The sequence below is a fragment of the Amphibalanus amphitrite genome, unplaced genomic scaffold, assembly GCF_019059575.1.
Source record: "Amphibalanus amphitrite isolate SeventyFive unplaced genomic scaffold, NRLGWU_Aamphi_draft 000141F_arrow, whole genome shotgun sequence".
NCBI lineage: Eukaryota > Metazoa > Arthropoda > Thecostraca > Balanomorpha > Balanidae > Amphibalanus > Amphibalanus amphitrite.
Window position 1 is genome coordinate 707,042 of NW_024881636.1, and position 19,003 is coordinate 726,044.

General features: G+C 53.4%; 1 protein-coding gene across 1 annotated transcript in view; it reads right to left on the bottom strand.

The window, feature by feature from the left end:
• LOC122382515 (transcription factor EB-like) overlaps positions 1-18,795 on the bottom strand; it is a 127,580-nt gene extending 108,785 nt beyond the window's left edge. The window contains exon 1 of the mRNA XM_043367927.1: positions 18,518-18,795. Within this exon, the coding sequence (XP_043223862.1) occupies positions 18,518-18,684 (167 nt within the window). The 5' untranslated portion in view covers positions 18,685-18,795. The remainder of the gene's footprint in view (positions 1-18,517) is intronic.
• Between the last annotated feature and the right edge of the window lie 208 nt (positions 18,796-19,003).

A 19,003-nucleotide genomic window follows, 5' to 3' on the forward strand; every position in this document is an offset into this window, starting at 1 on the left:
AGTGATGACAAGGGCGATAAGGGCGACATTTGTCTGACGGGCAACAATACCTAGCCAAATGTGAGCGAGTGCGGGGAAACATCGAAATGGACCACCCCATAACCATTTTCTCGTAATCCGATCTCTCTCTCTCTCTCTCTCTCTCTCTCTCTCTCTCTCTCTCTCTCTCTCTCTCTCTCTCTCTCTCTCTCTCTCCCTCTCTCTCTCTCTCTCTCTCTCTCTCTCTCTCTCTCTCTTTCTCTCTCTCTCTCTCTCTTTCTCTCTTTCTCTCTTTCTCTTTCTCTCTTTCTCTCTTTCTCTCTCTCTCTCTCTCTCCCTCTCTTCCTCTCCCTCTCCCTCTCCCTCTCTGTCTCTCCCTCTCTCTCTCTCTTTCTCTTTCTCTTTCTCTTTCTCTCTCTCTCTCTCTCTCTCTCTCTCTCTCTCTCTCTCTCTCTCTCTCTCTATCTCTCTCTCTTGCTTCGCTGTATTCTCTATCTTGCTCCTAATGATTGTACCACATATCGACGCGATTGGACTAAACCATGCAACAAAGTAGGATAAAGACCGAGACAATCCAACTAGCCGGAAAGAGGCTGGTTCGAGCCAGGCCCCTGTGCCTGTTTTGACTCTGCTGACGCCGTCCATCACTGCGAGATGGAAAAATGAGTATTCCGTGACTCGATGAATTCTACTGCGTATTCCCATGAAGTATAGCAAAGGCACCGAGCGGCTAGCCGTCCGTGTCGACCGGACTTTGAAGGGCTAGGGCTAATATGAAAGAGTGAAAGAGCGATAAACGAGGGCAAGGTTGCCGAGTTATAGTATCGCGGAGTGGCTCCGCCGAGGTGTTCAGAAGAAACACAGAGTTATGGTTTCGCGGAGTGGCTCCGCCAAGAGTATTATCATTTAGGAACTTATCCCTCAACTGAGGCACAACCGGACCACCCACAGCACCGAGTCGACAGACCGGCGGAGGTGCGTACAACCGTTGTTTCCTTTGAGCTTGGGCGAAATTATCCGCACTGTGGCAGTGCGCGCGAGCGAGAGACAGGTAGTCGATGGAAATGTATGCACTGTGGCAGTGCACGCGATTGAAGAGCAGGCAGTGGCCGGGAGCGCATGAGAAACGTAGCTTCAATGGAAGAGAGTAATAACGTAAATGGGGTCAGAAGGACACCCAGTGCCAATTTGCTTAGGATTCAGGGATTTAAAGGGGTTAACACCTCCTTATACGCACATAAGTATCAAACAGGGCGTAAACTCACCTCGGGATATAACTATGCCAATTCAGCGCCACTGGAGGGATTAGATGGAAACGGGAGGGTCGGTTTGTCTAGCCGAATGTTCTTCGTAGGTGTATGTATGCATGACCGAATCAATGACGCGTGTGCGACCGAAAGGGAGTAATGAATGGCTATATTAAGGACCAGTGGGAGCTAGACACTCACGCTCGAATTGCATAAATTTCTCTGATGGGATAGAGCCCTTGGCATCGAACCGATACGAAATGGGAACATGGGAAGGCCTTGCCCTGGGGTTTAAAGCCAAGCAATTCCATCAGCCGGTGACAAATCCCATCCCTTCCAAATTGAACCCATTCCTCCCCGAGCAGTGAGGACTATATGTTGTAAGGAAATTGCAAGCCTCTCAAATAAATTTGTACTGCACGACGACGGAGCCAGTGCCATGTGGGAATCAGACGGGCGTTAAAGAGGAGACGATACACCCGCCCACCCAGTGTCGTCCTCCGAGGCGGACGATTACACAGCGTAACAGCCACCCGTCACTCACACGGCACGTGTGCACCGCCAAGCCGCCCAGCAGCACCGCTACAATAATACATATGATCTGATACCGATACCGATGTAAGAGTAAGATTCCTTGTGAATTGTGATATTCTGTATGTACATAAAAGTGATTGGTCCACCCTGTATGCTGATGTGTAGGCTGCTTTATCAGTGGGTCTATTCCGATGCCGTGAGTCACACTCTGTGGCTGGGATTCCTCCCCCGCAGCCACGGAAGCCCGTCCGGCGCGACCACGGCCACGGCGACACGTCCTGAGTCTGGCCGGCGACACGTCCCGGGTCTGGCCGGCGACTCACCAGTCGGGCTGCACGGGCGCGCTGTTGGCCACCTCCCTGGGCTGGAGCGAGTGTCTGCGCAGCCGCTCCATCAGCTGGGAGCGGTCCACGCTGGAGGTATCGGACGTCCTGTCGGGCCCGGAGACGGCCAGCTGGGCCGCCCCCGCCGCCGCCCCCGCCGCCGCCGCCGGGAGGTCCGGCCGCCGGCAGCGCGCGCCGAGCACCCCGGCCGAGGGAGGAGGCAGGCACGGTCCGCCGGCGGCCGCCAGCGTCACCACGGGCACCGGCGGCGGCTGCGGACCCACCACCACGTCCAGCATGCGCTGCGCCTGCGACAGCACGCCGACGCGGACGCAGTCGGCGTTGGTGGGCGTGCGGCCGCCGTCCGCCTCCTCAGCGTCCTCCAGGGCGGCGACCACGCGCTCAAACTCTCGCAGCTGCTCGGCGGTGGCTGTCTCCATCTGCTCGGGGCTCAGGGTCGGCGTGGAGGTGAGCGCCGCCTGCTGCGGCCGGTCGCCCCACGACCGGGCGTGCCGCAGCACGGGCACCGGCGCCGCCGCCACCCCGTGGCTGCTCCACGAGCGGCACATCTTCTTCTCCTGAGGCACCGTCAGCCGATCCATAGGCCCGACGCGCGCGCCGCCAGCCGGCGCGGAGGACTCGGTCAGCCAGCCGCCGGCGTTGGCAGGGTCACAGACCGACGCGACGGTGGCCAGGTGGGTCACAGGGTCACAGGGTCACCCAACCTCACCGTCACAAGGTCACAGGGTCACCCAGGCACTCGGCTCGTTCCCCACTCCTTGCCCACTTTCGAGTGAAATCGCACTTCACTTGTGTACTTTTCACATCACCGATTGCAACAAGCTCCTTGGATTGCAATTTAACCAGAGCACGCACGGGGTTCACCCTTCACCATTCACCCCTGGCCACTGACCGCCACCGACTGGCGTCTGTTTGTGTCTCAAAGACAGCTACCCCTGAGGACACTGCGCTGCCAGAGAGGTGTGCCAGCGGTGACGCAGCATTCTAGCAGATCTCACGCACTGTGGACAGCGATGTTGGCTCGGGCCCACCACTGCCCCGATCACCTGCGCGGTACAGACGGCACGCCGCCGCTGCTTCTCTTCGAGCAACACTGCCACAAGCACGAGCACAGGCACCTCGCCGCTGCGCAGGCTGGCCGACCGAGAGCCCCGAGCGCTGGGTGGTGCTCTGACAGCCTCAAAATATCGCCAGCGGCGTCCGCGACGGACCGGCTCACCGGACAGAGCTGGCACTCGACTGAGGAGTGCCTCAGACACTGGGGCCGCTGGCGCTCGGCGCGGACCAGTTCCACGTGGCCCCCCGCGGCGCAGGTAGCGCGCTGCCAGAGGCGGCCGAGCCCCCGGCGGGGTCGCCGCCGCCCCGGGTATTTCGGGAGTCGCGGCTGGCGGTGGGTGGAGCCGACTGGCCTCTGTGCCAAGGTTAGCCGGCGACCGACTGACAGCGGCGACGGCCGCGCCGAGCAGCCTCTGCCCGGGAAGGGTAGCGGACCCTACTCTCTGTTTGGGGAAGGGACCAGCGGCGTATTTAGAAAATCGCGAAGGGGGGGGCCAAGGGTTTGGAGGGCGCCACCTCACCCAAGGAGGGCGCCATACGGTCGCGAGATAAAAAATCACTCAACGGGGGGGGGGGGGGGTTGGGAGGCGTTTTTTACCATGCCACCAGTTTTTTTTTTTGCGTAACCTCGTATAGGTCGTGCTGCATTGATTTTGCATCGTGTGTATTCTTTATACTCCAGGTCACAAAAGGTCGAGTGGTCTTGAAATGCTGCGCCGAAGGCGCGCGAAATTTTTGAAAACCTTTTCCTCCGCTTTTTAGGCACGCCTTTTATACGATCACTGTTCAAAGCTCCTCTCGCTCTTTTACCAAATTTGAAGGTATAAAAAATACCTAAGGTTTGGTCGGGCCGCTGCCACACAAACTGTATAGAAAGCTTGGCTCATGGGTGTCGATGTATAAAAGTTTATTAGCGGTGGCATATCTACGCACCAGATCACCGTATCGGATTGATACCGGAGCGCGAGATGCGTAAACATCATCCAAATTACCTCAGACCAGCCTTCATAGCCTTCTCACAGGTGCATACAGTGTACCCACATAACCAGTTTCAATCACCGAAACTTAGATGCCTGCTGTTGCGGCCGAACCTGTTGACAATACTTAATCGTAATACATATAGATGCCATGATGCACGTAAAGTAGGATCAATCCGTTAAGACCAAAGACGTGTTTTATGCATCGTAGAGCGTAGATAGTTTTGGTAGGTATAGGTACTTCATTCATTGTGCTGAATGCACGTTCATTTGTGGCAGTTTTCACAGGCAAGACATCAACTATGTGCAATAGAACGACTAAGTTGAAGAACATACCAAAGGAGTAAATAAATGATAGGAGGGCAGCGATCAACGGATGTTGCCAATAGGTAGAAGGGCTGCGATCCACAGGAGGGCGCTAATAGGTAGATGAGCCCCGATCAACATCCCGAGTTTCGACAGTAGGGCACCGATAGGTAGGAAGTTGGCGAGCAACAGGAGGGCGCAAATGGATAGAAGGGCAGCGATCAACAGGAGGGCACCAATAGGTAGGAGGGCCCCGATCAACAATCAACAGGAGGGCGCCACCAGGTAAGAGGGTGGCGAGGAACAGGAGAGCACCAATAGGAGGGTGGCGATCAACAAGAGGTCGCCAATAGGTGGGAGGGCGGTCATCAACTGGAAGTCGCCAATGAGCGGAAGGGTGACGATTAAAATGGGGGTGGCAATGGTGAGGAGGGCGCCTTTGCTCAAGAGGATGACACTAACAGGAGGGCGTCTGTGCGGAGGGCGCTGGTCAACAGGAAGGCGCCAGTAGATAGGAGGGCGGTGATCAACAGGAGGGTGCCAGTGGTTAGGAGGGCGGCGATCAACACGAGGGCGCCAATAGGAGAAGGGCCCCAATTAGCATTCAACAGGAAGGACTAGGGAACCAATAGGTAGGAGGGCGGCACTGAACAAGAGGGTGCCAAAAGGGAGAAAGGCGGCCTTCAAAATTTCACATGAGGGCGCAATAGGTAGAAGAGCGCCAATAATTATGAGGACGCCGATCAGCAGAAGGGCGGCAATGTGTAGCAGGGGTGGCGACCTACAGGAGGGCGCCTTCGGGTGAGAGGGCGCTTATTTACAGGACAGCGGCTTACATAGGCGACCACCGTTACGCTTAGAGAGCTACAGCCTACAAATGTGGTTGGAGGGCGCCCGAGGGAGCCCTCCAACCGTATTTGGAGGGCGTATTTGGAATGGGCGTCCTCCGAGGGCGCCCTCCATCCGTATTTTCCCTGTAAACACATTCGCGATTGGAGGGCGCCCTCCAGTCGCGATTGTTTTTCGATTCGATTATATCACAATTGCATTTGCGATTGGAGGGCGCCTTCGGCGCCCTCCAATCGCAAAGGGCGCCTTCGGCGCCCAAGGGGGGGGGGGCCATGGCCCAGTGGCCCCCCCTGCCTACGCCCCTGGAAGGGACCCGCGCAATCTCTATCCGAGAGAAAAGTGACGGAGGTCCTCCCTATGCTCGAGGAAAACAGTGATATAGTATAGCCTCATTGATTGCCCGTAAGGGGGTGACGGAACAGGGCAGCAGCCGGTTGGGCAGGTGTCGGACTACGACAGACCAGGCTGGACCAGGAGCCAAACCTGACAGTCCAGGCCAGATCAAGGACACTGCTGGACTACGAACGGGACTAGGCAGACAAGGCGTCAGATCATGCCGTGCCAACAAGCACAACCAGATCACTGTGAGCGACGTCGTTGGATGGCGAGGTCTGCTGCTTTGTGAGATCGGCTCTCGAGAGTCGATACAGAATTACAGAATGCCAGAAATGCACGAGGAGTATCAATATACTTGAGTATCAATACATGAGGAGTCACCATATACTTGAGAACAGTCTGTCCCAAATGTGTCGAACATCATAATCCGCCCTTGGAAACAGTGGATATCTGCCAAGAACTTATTTTGTGGTCGCTGGGATTCGAAGCTCCTTGACATTTCTACATGACTGGGAGCTGGCGATTTTAATTTGACCGACAGCCATGGCAGACGCGTGAGAGCGATGGACCAGGGTGATGTCTACCATCTTCCAACAGATAGGCGTTACGTCGCGCCTCATGTCATCTTTGGGGACACCAGAACAAGCCAAAGTGTCAAGTGATTCATTCATACCTATCTATGTACAGAGTTTAGTTTAGTCATATCCCGACACATAATTTTGCAACCGCTAAAACTTTGTTTCCACACAGTTTTAAGTCCAATGTTTGCCGTTCATGCTCACCTCACGTCAGGGGCGTAGGCAGGGGGGGGCCACTGGGCCATGCCCCCCCCCTTGGGCGCCGAAGGCGCCCTTTGCGATTGGAGGGCGCCGAAGGCGCCCTCCAATCGCAAATGCAATTGTGATATAATCGAATCGAAAAACAATCGCGACTGGAGGGCGCCCTCCAATCGCGAATGTGTTTACAGGGAAAATACGGATGGAGGGCGCCCTCGGAGGACGCCCATTCCAAATACACCCTCCAAATACGGTTGGAGGGCTCCCTCGGGCGCCCTCCAACCACATTTGTAGGCTGTAGCTCTCTAAGCGTAACGGTGGTCGCCTATGTAAGCCGCTGTCCTGTAAATAAGCGCCCTCTCACCCGAAGGCGCCCTCCTGTAGGTCGCCACCCTGCTACACATTGCCGCCCTTCTGCTGATCGGCGTCCTCATAATTATTGGCGCTCTCCTACCTATTGCGCCCTCATGTGAAATTTTGAAGGCCGCCTTTCTCCCTTTTGGCACCCTCTTGTTCAGTGCCGCCCTCCTACCTATTGGTTCCCTAGTCCTTCCTGTTGAGTGTTAATCGGGGCCCTTCTCCTATTGGCGCCCTCGTGTAGATCGCCGCCCTCCTAACCACTGGCACCCTCCTGTTGATCACCGCCCTCCTATCCACTGGCACCTTCCTGTTGACCAGCGCCCTCCGCACAGACGCCCTCCTGTTCGTGTCATCCTCTTGAGCAAAGGCGCCCTCCTCACCATTGCCACCCCCATTTTAATCGTCACCCTTCCGCTCATTGGCGACTTCCAGTTGATGACCGCCCTCCCACCTATTGGCGACCTCTTGTTGATCGCCACCCTCCTATTGGTGCTCTCCTGTTCCTCGCCACCCTCTTACCTGGTGGCGCCCTCCTGTTGATTGTTGATCGGCGCCCTCCTACCTATTGGTGCCCTCCTGTTGATCGCTGCCCTTCTAACCATTGGCGCCCTCCTGCTGCTCGCCAACTTCCTACCTATCGGTGCCCTACTGTCGAAACTCGGGATGTTGATCGGGGCTCTTCTACCTATTAGTGCCCTCCTGTGGATCGCAGCCCTTCTACCTATTGGCAACATCCGTTGATCGCTGCCCTCCTATCATTTATTTACTCCTTTGGCATGTTTTTCAACTTAGTCGTTCTATTGCATATAGTTGATGTCTTGCCTGTGAAAACTGCCACAAATGAACGTGCATTCAGCACAATGAATGAAGTATCTATACCTACCAAAACTATCTACGCTCTACGATGCATAAAACACGTCTTTGGTCTTAACGGATTGATCCTACTTTACGTGCATCATGGCATCTATATGGATTACGATTAAGTATTGTCAACAGGTTTGGGCGCAACAGCAGGCATCTGAAGTTTCGGTGATTGAAACTGGTTATGTGGGTACACTGTACCTATGCATCTGTGAGAAGGCTATGAAGGCTGGTCTGAGGTAATTTGGATGTTGTTTACGCATCTCGCGCTCCGGTATCAATCCGATACGGTGATCTGGTGCGTAGATATGCCACCGCTAATAAACTTTTATACATCGACACCCATGAGCCAAGCTTTCTGTACAGTTTGTGTGGCAGCGGCCCGACCAAACCTTAGGTATTTTTTACACCTTTAAATTTGGTAAAAGAGCGAGAGGAGCTTTGAACAGTGATCGTATAAAAGGCGTGCCTAAAAAGCGGAGGAAAAGGTTTTCAAAAATTTCGCGCGCCTTCGGCGCAGCATTTCAAGAACACTTGACCTTTTGTGACCTGGAGTATAAAGAATACACACGATGCAAAATCAATGCAGCACGACCTATACGAGGTTACGCAAAAAAAAAAAAAACTGGTGGCATGGTAAAAAACGCCTCCCAACCCCCCAACCCCCACTGAGCGATTTTTTATCTCGCGACCGTATGGCGCCCTCCTTGGGTGAGGTGGCGCCCTCCAAACCCTTGGCCCCCCCCTTCGCGATTTTCTAAATACGCCGCTGCCTCACGTCTCAGGCCAACAGCCGCTTCGCTCATGTATGGAGGGGACGGGGGAGGAGGGGGAAGGGGTGCCACGAGCACGGCCGGTACCAGGCAGCGCCGCTGTGACGTCATCTACGTATACACCACCCACCAACTCGGGGCGGCCGCGGGCGATCAGCTGAGCCCTGCACCGCTCCGCCGCGCCGTCCGTCGCGTGGCGCACTACTACCGGGCTGCCGGGCTGCAACGGATGACTGTGGAACCCCGCGCGCTCCCGTTCATGTCAAACACCGCTCTCTCCTCCAGCAGTCACTCTGCCTGCACGTGGCTACATCCGTGAGACCCGAGACGGCCTGGCTATGACAGGGGTTGTGTAATGGTATCGGATCCTACACAGGCTCGCCGCCGTGCTGAAGGCTGAGCCGTGCTGGCCGAGCAAGTTGTGGTTCTCCGGAGAATGACAGGGCGGGTGTACACCAACGGTGCGGGATCGAGAGGCCAGAGCAGAGGTAGGGCCAGGGTCGGTTCAGTGCGGTGCGTCATAGCTCCATGCGGCATGACTTGGCCCGAGAAATACCGTGGCCGAGCGCACAGGAATGTGCCGACGGAGCCGCGCTGGCTCGGGTGGCACCGGTGTTTTGAAACAGGCAGCGCCGCTTGACGATGGGTTGGTTCATTGATGCGGGACGGGGTGCCGCAACCGTGCCCTATCGACGAGAAAGAGTGACTCATGCAGGCAAAACGCTGACAGGAGGATAAGGCGGAGGTTTGTCTTCAGGGGTCTGGAGTGAGAATTATGCTCGGGTGACGACAGTCAGAAAGGAATGCGGGCATATCAGGCAGGCATATCAGGCATACCTATGAATCAACTTTGATTAGGTGTTTCAGGTGCAGCTTGAAACGTCGCTGTCCTCGACACGGTGAGAGAGGAAGCACCTTCCACTCCAGCGCCAAACGAACTGATTTATGAAAGTTGGATTACCGATATATTGCTATGCAGGCAAGGAAATCGCTCTAGTTAGTTACAGGACTTTATGGACACTTGCGACCTGCCGACTCTGGATCTGACAGTTCCAGACCATTCTTCGGACAAAAATGGCCTCGTCTGGAAATTTCCATATTCATAGCGGAATAAGCCGCATCAAAATTCAAAGGCGGCACCGACTCGATAACTCATGCGTTTGGTGAACGGCCAGTCTGCCTGTGGATTAGGCTAACCCGCCGAACACAAGTGTATGGCGGTACAGTCTATATAGACCACACGGCGAACGGCGCAGCGGAGGCGACTGAGGCGATTGCTTCGAGCAACGCATATAAATGCGGTTATCTCAGACTATTACCAGTTACCGTGAATGTGATCGTTCAGCCTAGTAGGCGAATGGTGTCTGAACACATAGCAATTCATATCCTTTCATAGCAATTCTGTCCCTGAATGTCTCATAGACTCATATTCTGGATGTGTGCACTTGCAGTGTTTATTCATTCGCATATTTTTAAGCACGACGAATAATGACTGCCTTAATGTGTTACGTAAGGCATTCAAACATGGCTGTAGATGCGAGGTCGAATTCAGTGTTGATTTATATCGAACGGAGCGTCTGCTATGTGTCATGCGGTATGGCTCAGTTTTGAGTGACGAGTATTTTTGAACCGGTAAAGACTAACGCTCTGAATGGATAAGCTAAGTCGTCAGACTCTGGGCAGTGGCAGTGCTGGATTATATCTGATTCGTCAGACTTTAATTGCAACTACGTATTAATTGGTCAAGTTTTTTTTTCACACAAGATCATCAGATTGAAGAAGTAACCACCATCGTAATTGCACGAATCCGAAAAAGGCAGAAGGCAGGCACTGGGTTAAACATAAACATCGTATTCATGCTTCGAATTAGAACTGCATTATAACAGTATTACAAGTAGTGATTTGAGAGTAACAGTAAGGCCTCAGAAAATCGGTACGCCTTTCATCGCCTGTATCCAAGCCTCCAATGGCTCTCTGATAAACCACACTCTCTAGTCCGGAAGGATGTCGATTTGCGTCCCTCGGAACAGCGGACGGCGGGACTGGACCCGATACCGACCGACCGACCGATCGGCCGGACGAGTCCCACCGCAGACCGGACAGAGAGCTGCCCGTGCTCCTCGCCGACCTCAGCAGAGACGGAAACCACATCGCTGCAGTCGCGGCCCGACGCGAACAACAGAGACATGTCGGAACAGGCGAGCGATAAAGCAGAGATCGAGGGTGAAATAACATTATTGAATGTAATTGCAAATAATATTGAAGCGAGTATATGGCGAATTCTAATAATACACGACTTTACCGCGCACAAATAATGCCTATTTATACCTATATAAACACCGACTACCGAGATCCCGGCATGAAAGTGGCTAGTCAAGTGTGACAGGAGCAAAAAGGCACGTCAGATCAAATCTTATTATCTCTGCTCTGATTCTCTCTGAGCGGTCAAAAGGTCTGGTTAGCGACTCGGTCTCTGAGGACATCATGTTTATGGAACCACCGACCGACCGCAGGATGCTCAGTTACAAGCGGAAAGAAAACTGTTTACCTTTGTGCACAGCATCAGAGATGTGGGCCAGACAGACTCCATGGCGATAATACAGAACGGTTTGAACGGGTTGCTGAGTCGCGAGCCAAATGGGCGATGAGCTTGTCTTTCACAAACCGCTGGCACACATCTCCACCAAACCATACAGCTGTTTTTGGGAGCGGTTATTATTGTACTGCGGTTAGTAAAGTACCTAACTGAAAATAATTATATTTGTCCAAGCTGGACGTTCATACCACAATGAGCATAATTATAGGCACACATTTTTTTTTTGCTTTGCTTAGGGTCACTGAACTGGATCGAATGTCAGTCCCAGTGCCCAAGATGTGCGTTGTGTAGTTCAGTTCGTGACGTCTAATGCCCAGGATGTGACGCCGAGTCTTTGATGTCAAGTCCAGCTGTGACGCTTAGACGTGACGTTATCAGCCGACAACTTCGTTAGGACCGGCGTAGAACTCATCACCCTGTCGTGTTGAAAGGTGACAGGCCGTTTAGGAATTGTCGGGGCACCGGATTAATCAAATTCAGCATCGAGTCATTCGCTGAAGAAATAAGCATAGGCTGGGTTCGCTACGGCGCAATATAACCTTCTCACACTCTCTTTCGCAGCTGCAGCCCTTCGCGGCCGGGTGGACCACATTTCGACAAAGGCCGCCGAAGCGGCAGCTGTTCAAAAACCGAGGACTTTCCGAGTCTCCGGGCGCGGGCTGCAGCTTATCTACCGGCCACGGAGCGGCTCTGTGCCGCCGCCACAGCCACCCACGCTGCATCCTTCCTGGCCTGAAAGTCTTCCCGGAAGGCTGAGATCACTGCCAGCGGCGCCATGACTGGCGAAAAGCTGAGCGCCGGGGGCCCCCAACCCCGCCGGCACCCATCCTCCGCCCTACCTCCGTGCCCCGCCAGCCGGGGTCACCTGGTCAATGACAGTCAGCGAGGTGACAACTGTCATCGTAGACAATGAGAGGTGGCTGTTCAGTGACAGTGAGCGGGGGGGGGGGGGGAGGAGGACTTCTGTTAGTCGTGACAGTGGGTAGGAGTCTGTCCTGTCAGCAGTGACAGTGAGAGAGGTGACTGCTGTCAGCGGTGACACTGAGCGGACTCTGTCCTGTCGGCACGGTCGGGGTCACCTCACCGGCGCCGCGCCCCGCACCTCCACCAATCAGCGCGGTCCTCAGACGGCTGGAGGACACTGCGTCGTCGCCGACGTAAATATCTCGTCGACGACGACCCGGCGGGGGTCCACCGTCCGACAGAGGCCCCGCGGCCCGCGGGCATGTTTGGCGGCCGGCCGGCATAGCTGATCGGCGGCCGCCCCCGCCCCCGCCCCCGCCCGCGCCAGGGGTCGAGGACAGGCCGCTCCGCCCACGGAGCCCGGCGGACGTCTGCGCTAACTCGACAGTCGTTCACTCTCTGGCTGTCTGCCCGCGCTCCGGGACGGCCACCATACAGACATCAGGGCCGAAATGGAGTGACATCCAATCATAAATACGAGAGCTTTGTTTCGATAACCTTGCATTCCACTCTAATGTAGTTCAACGGCCATAAATAAAAAAAAAAATATGACGCCGTTCTTGCCATTGCAGCTCAAATGTATTTCTACGGCCAGATATACAAAATCTGACGCCTGCATTCTTGCCATCGCGTCGCTTCGACGAACCCCTGAGAGCGGCGGGCTAGCTAACTGAGCCGTTGTCCCACGTCAGGCCCACCGGTGTGTAATTCCCGCTGGCAGCAGCGCTGCCCCGTCAGCGGCCATCCCCGAATCGCCCACTGACCAATCGTCACAGACGGCACCTCTGCTGGCGACAGGCCGCGAGTTATGTTTGGCCCAGAGACGACGCGACGGCCGCCACTGCAAGCGCCTGGTCGGCGACGGGACGACGCTTCAGGTGATGGTGACAGGTATAAGAGCGGCGCCCGCGGGTCCGAACCGAGCTGACGTCTTAGATGTGATCTGGCAGCGGACTCCGGATTATGGACAGTTCTTCCGGCCCAGGCATCGTCTGCAACGATCCATTGTTTTGGGAACCTTTCGATGATGAGTAAAACGGCTAAAACGCGATGGTTTCCAGTGGGAAGCGATAGGGAAGCGTCACTTGGCCGATGTTTTTCGATATAGATATCAAATGAAATGACTTAGCTGTAAATTTAATTGCGAAGTTCACCTTCGAAAAACAAAACGGACAACCACGCACCAATCACCATAGCTTGACTGGCAGCGCTACGCAGCGAGACTCTGTCTGGCGTCCCCAGGATTTAATCTGATGTTTGACAGAGTCACGGCGGGCGGGTGGCGAGTACAAACGTCGGCTCCGGGTCAATCTTTGTGCGTAGGTGCACCGCATTCCATCGTGGTCCAGTCACCGACAACGTTTGTATCCGGAGATGAGTCAAAGCTGCTCTCTGTACAACGCCGAACGCGGCCTACGGCTCGAATATAAACACATGCGTAATAGCCTCAAACGCACAAGAACGTGAAGGTCCCCTATAGTGCGGCAAACGCCATCGGCCATAGGCGTGTTCAGACTTCAGAGAAACGATGAGAGGATGTGGAATGGAAATGGAGCCAGGAAAAAGGAGGCATGCAGTAAAAGTATGCATATTGCATAGTATATCATCATCATGAAGATAATAACACATCATTCTGTTCATTTAGTTCACATTTGTTGCCAGCTGACTTTGTCCTACGATTTCGGCGCCCCCGTAAGATAGCTAATGGGTTACGTTCATGTGCACTGTGTAGTGAAGGTTACATCACAGGCCACTCGCCCCCCGGCGCCGCGCCGGCGTGGTAGGAGCGCCGGCAGCCGTCAGCACGCTCGTAGCCCCGCGTTTGAGTGGCAGAAGGGGCGGACCCGTCGGGAGGGGCACTGTAAATAAACAGACGGTCGACCGTAACCCCGGGCCGACGGAGCGGCATTGTACGGCGGCGCACTACGTGGGACGTTGGAGGTACTTAGAGGCAAAAATACCACCAACTATTCCAACAGCTCCGACCTTCAACCATCCCACCAGCCCTGACCTCTGACCACCCCACCAGATATGACCATTCCATCTTTTTCCCTAACATAATCAGCTTCACTAATCCCATCCTCCCACCAACCACGATTCATAATCTACCCGATTTGGTGCGCAGTTGTCATTCATCTATGCAGTACCCTATGTATTATACATGTATCTTGTGCCTTGTCTCGACGTTTCGCCCTCGATTCAAATATCGAGCACTCGTACAACCGTGATTTCCTAAGAATAAGATCATTTTAAATCTGGAAAGGATTGGAAATTGTTCGGCAGGAACCTGAACTTACTGCTATAAATTATGCAGTATGCTAGTAGATGGTCATGTAGCCTGGCTTGACTATATCCCGATAAATGTGACACAAATCATGCCGGTGTGTTTCGCCGGCACGATGCTCACTATGCAGTATGCAGTGTGCACCCGATTTGTTACCATACACGTTAGATCCCGTATCAACTAGTCCGACAGACGTACTGCAGCTCTCCACAACCTCAGCAGGTGGTGGCATCAGCACTCAGCAGGCAGCCCTACACTGTAAAAAATATTGACGAGCTATGTGTCAAAACAAGGGTCTCGAAACAGTCACCAGGTTGTCAATGCTTCCGGTACCTACCACTTGACTAGTTACCGCTTAGTTAGCTTACAGGCTGAGAACTATCCAGATCGTTATGATCCGGTATTGTAATGATACCCTAGGTGTACCTTTGTTTTGAAGTGCTGAATTAACTATCAAGGTTGTTTGACGTTTGTTTTCGCCTCAATCCGAAACGAGGAAGACCCTCATCAAATTATTAGGTGAAAGCCAGCCTCAGGATGATCAAAATACTAGGGGTAGTTTTGTCATAGTAATCTGTGAAGGTTGAGGAACAAGCCGTAGCAATGCACTCGTCACTAAACCAGCCTGAGATTATTCGCCAGGTAGCGGCTGCGTTTCCCTACTTGCTGAATCATGTTAGCAACTTTCCATTTCCAGACACTTTTTACGGCAAATAAATTGTTGGGTTATTTGGAAGGTGAATGACAATTTTATTTCTATAAGTCAATACATTTGTATTTCCGATTGCCCTAAAACTTTTTTTTAATCGTTTGCGGTAGGTTTTTATTGTTCGCAATAAAGTTGCGCACCTGTGAATCCTTCACTTAATGCGTTCCCGGCTTCCCGGCGCCAGCTGCTGTTGCGCTGTGCCGTGCCGCGTTCGGTCGGGGGTGCGCGAGTCTGTGCAGTGCGAGTGTTTATCACTGGGCAAACCTGTATCGTTTCCATTTGTGCAGTGTCTAGTTATGAAGAATTGCTTGCCGATATATGACCTGCAGTGATCGACGTCCTGATTCAATAACTTGCCATAAGCCATTATTCTCAACCAAATCGCGCAGAGACGTTTGCAAAGTTGTCGAGGGGGGGGGGGGGCGAAACAAGAGCGATTTTAAATGAATTGCTCTCCATGCAGTGCAATAGGACTTAGGTTTAATTTTTCGAAAGTTGTGGAGCCGCCCCCGGTGTCCGGCCTGGCCAACTCTCTCAAGAACCGACAGCTAACGGAACACTGAAGTTTCACTACGACGATTTCCGCCAAAGTTATGAAGAAAGGGCAAGTGCAAGAAGTACAAAACTTCTCTTGGTAATCAAAACTTAGGTTTGGCAAATTCCAAACCCTAAGTCACTACAACTGTGGATATAAATAAGCTGGTTATTGACGGCCAAGCTCTGGCCATTCTGAGGTTCAGACCTATCATCAAGTTCATGAGGCAGCTGCGGTTGGGCGGCTCACGGGCTCCACTGCATAGGCTCAGACAGGTACTCTACAAAATGTCGTCTGTGTTCTTAGGTTCAGATCTATCGATAGGTATGTGCATGCTTCTGATTCGATTGATAACTGTAAACGGGCGCTGGAAGTGAAAGATTCGCTTTATATACGAAAGGTGCATTGCAAGAAAGCATATTATTTCAGAAATACACTTTCATTTTATCTTGAGCGTTTTTGGAATGGGCCGGATGCATGGGCGGCGCCACCGGGGGGGACGGGGGGGACAGGTCCCCCGCTATCGAAAGTTAGGGGGGTACAGTACCCCCCTATCGGCGAGGCCCGTTCAATAGTTGATAATAATGCATTGTAAAGTTATCCGTCGCATTTAATGCATCGTTGGTTAATCAAGGCAGGTTCTGAATAAAGATTGCTGTTGGGATGTATCGCAGGGGGTCCTGGCCATCTGCAAAAGGTGTGGAGCTGTGATGCCTATAAGGTGATCGGCAGGGCCTCGGGGATCGTGCCCCCCTTTTTTTGGGGCGCCAGGCAGGGTTATTACCTCCCCACCCCACTGCCAGACCCCATTGCCGACAAAACCAAGTTAACTGAAATTCCATAGATTTCCGTTACTATATGGATATTTTCCATTCCTAATTAGTCAAATTCAAGCATGGCAGTTCTACCACAGGAACCATTTCAAATCTATGCCATTTAACCCCAGCACTTGTGGGGAGAAGTGTTCGGATAGATCATAGGCAGGACCAAAAAAGCACGCAGTAGCCCAAGACCTTATAATTGGGTAGCATCGGCTCCCTCTCGTCAAGGGGTTCGATAGCACTCGTTTTTTTTCTGCAAAACTAAGTTCGGTCGGCGGCCGAACGGCTGGGGGTCTAATCGAGCCCCCTCCCCTTCTTACGTCAGCGGCTGTGAAAATGCCATTACCAGCTGTTGAAACATGGCAGTTGCTTTTGCATGAGTGCACGAAAGTGTTTTAGGTACGTGATACGTGAAAGGTTCTACATGGAAACTGAGATACACCAGCTTATCAAATTGTGCTCACTGTGGTACGCTCGGTTTTACCTTGACTAGTCTTTGAATTCTGGGGTGAAACAGACCAGTCAAGAAACCTGTTCCATAAGGAGAGCCACTAATGCTAAAGTCTAAAGAGATGAGGGATGAGGTTTCCAGAGACCTTCATTACCTCCCAAAGGGGGTGCCCCGCCATTTGCCAATCCCCATGCTGTGTTGTTACGATTGGAGGGTGAATATGAGAACGATGCAGGTCGTGCCAGCTCGATCATGACGAACACAATGGTGCCGACATCACAGCTCTACTGCCATTTTTGACGAAGTTAATCAACAAGGACCGGAATCCTACCCTGGGGCATTTCACCTGCAGAGGCCGCCGGACCTGAGACCCTTTCACTCAATTTTTTTTTCAACGGTGCATGCGGCATGCGCTCGTTTTTCCCGCGAAGCTCTTGGTAAGTAAAATCCATAAGAAAGTGTGATCAAATAACGGCTGGTGACCTTCCATGACCTAGCATGACCTTTTGAGTGACCACCAATGACATGACCACTGACGGCTAGCCATTAGCTGCACCCTGCCCGTTGCATATGGATCAGGTGGTGATGTCATGATTCTGAAAGTATATTGCAGTTTTGGCGCACTTGTCAGAGCAGAAGACATTCCCACTTTTCCTCCATGACTATATGGGGGTGAAGCCATGAAGCTGACCAGACGTAAGATCGAAAATTTGAAAGTACGAAACGTAAGAATAGTTGGCACTGCTACTCGACACTGACCGACCGGTCGCGAACTTCCCGCCTCCGGATTTCCAGCCGGACACCCAGTTCACTCGGCCACGCGGCCAGTATCCCTAAGCAATTCGCAGCTTGTAGGAAACCAGCTTTGAGTTGGCAAGACTGCAAATTTTGATTTAGAGGCAAGGATGCTTGAAAAGGTGATCGATCTTAGGTGTCCTAGGATAAGTTTGGAAACGGGATGCACCATTCGATGTGTTTTGGGCTTTGCCAAGTTTCGCGGCGTTACGTGCCTCGTTTTTTTTTTTTTGCATACACGATCAGTATCTACTTTTGGGATTTTCGGACAGCTACAGTCCCCGTCCCCCCCTATCGAAAACCCGTGGCGCCGCCCCTGGCCGGATGAATTCGTCATCAAACTGGTAAGGGATTTCGTTTGAAGACCACCGATATTTAATAATATGATGGTCTTCAAACGAATTCGCTGGCAAATTCGATGACTGGATTGGGCGGCGTAGGATCTGCTGGTCATCTGACTATGGGTTGAGCAATACGTTAGTTTTGACCTAGTTTGAGCTTCATTCGTTAAGTAGGAACAAGACGATGCTTCTTTTGAGCATCGTCACTAAACAAGCCGCCCTCGTTTTGACATTGTTTTTCGTTATTATTGTTACTAGGTACTTTGTTATCATACACAGCATTAACGAGGACGCTTCCAAAACAAGGCAGAAACGCTCCAGCTATTTTTGGGACGTGGTAAAAACTAACCGACACCTGGTAACTGTCATCTGACGAACACAAAACAAGCCAGGGGCTCGCAGCGTGTGTCAAAAGTAGGATGCAAAACTAGTCTGTACCCCCGACATTTAGCGTTGAGAATCATTTGACGAGGGGCTAGTCAATATTTTTTACAGTGTACGACCCAGGCCGGTGCCAAGATCAGCAGCGGCCGGCCGGTAGCTCAGCCGGACACGGTTCTCACGGCACTAACGAAGCCATCACTCACACCCGGTCAGAGCACGGTGACAGCATGGAACACTCACTAGAGCAGGTGGTCGGGCAGGCGGCGACGTTCCCCGGGCATCTCCGTGGTCAGGTGACCTGACCTCGGGTCACCGCCCGGGTCAGTCCTCCGGTCACAGGTCAGCAGCTGGCGCAGCGAGGTCGCGCGCCGCTCGTCGAAAGTGAACGCCACCCCGGAGTCCGCCATATCGTCCGCCGGGCTGCAGCACACCGCCGCACCACTGGAAACGGCCCGACTGGAGCCGACACGACCCCGGCGGGCACACGGCTGGACCCGGCGGCCACGCGAGGGCCGCAGTGACTCAGCTGAGCCGAGCGACATCTGGTGGTCACCCCCCCCCTCCCCCCCCGGTGGCTCGGGTGACACCAGATCACCCCCGGAGGCGAGCTGACGGTGATCGCGGTATGATCGACAGGGGGGGGGAGGGCGGCAGAGGCGGCGGCCGGAGGAGAGGGGAAGATGCAACTATCGACGAGGTGGACGCCGGCGGCAGTCGCGTCAAGCT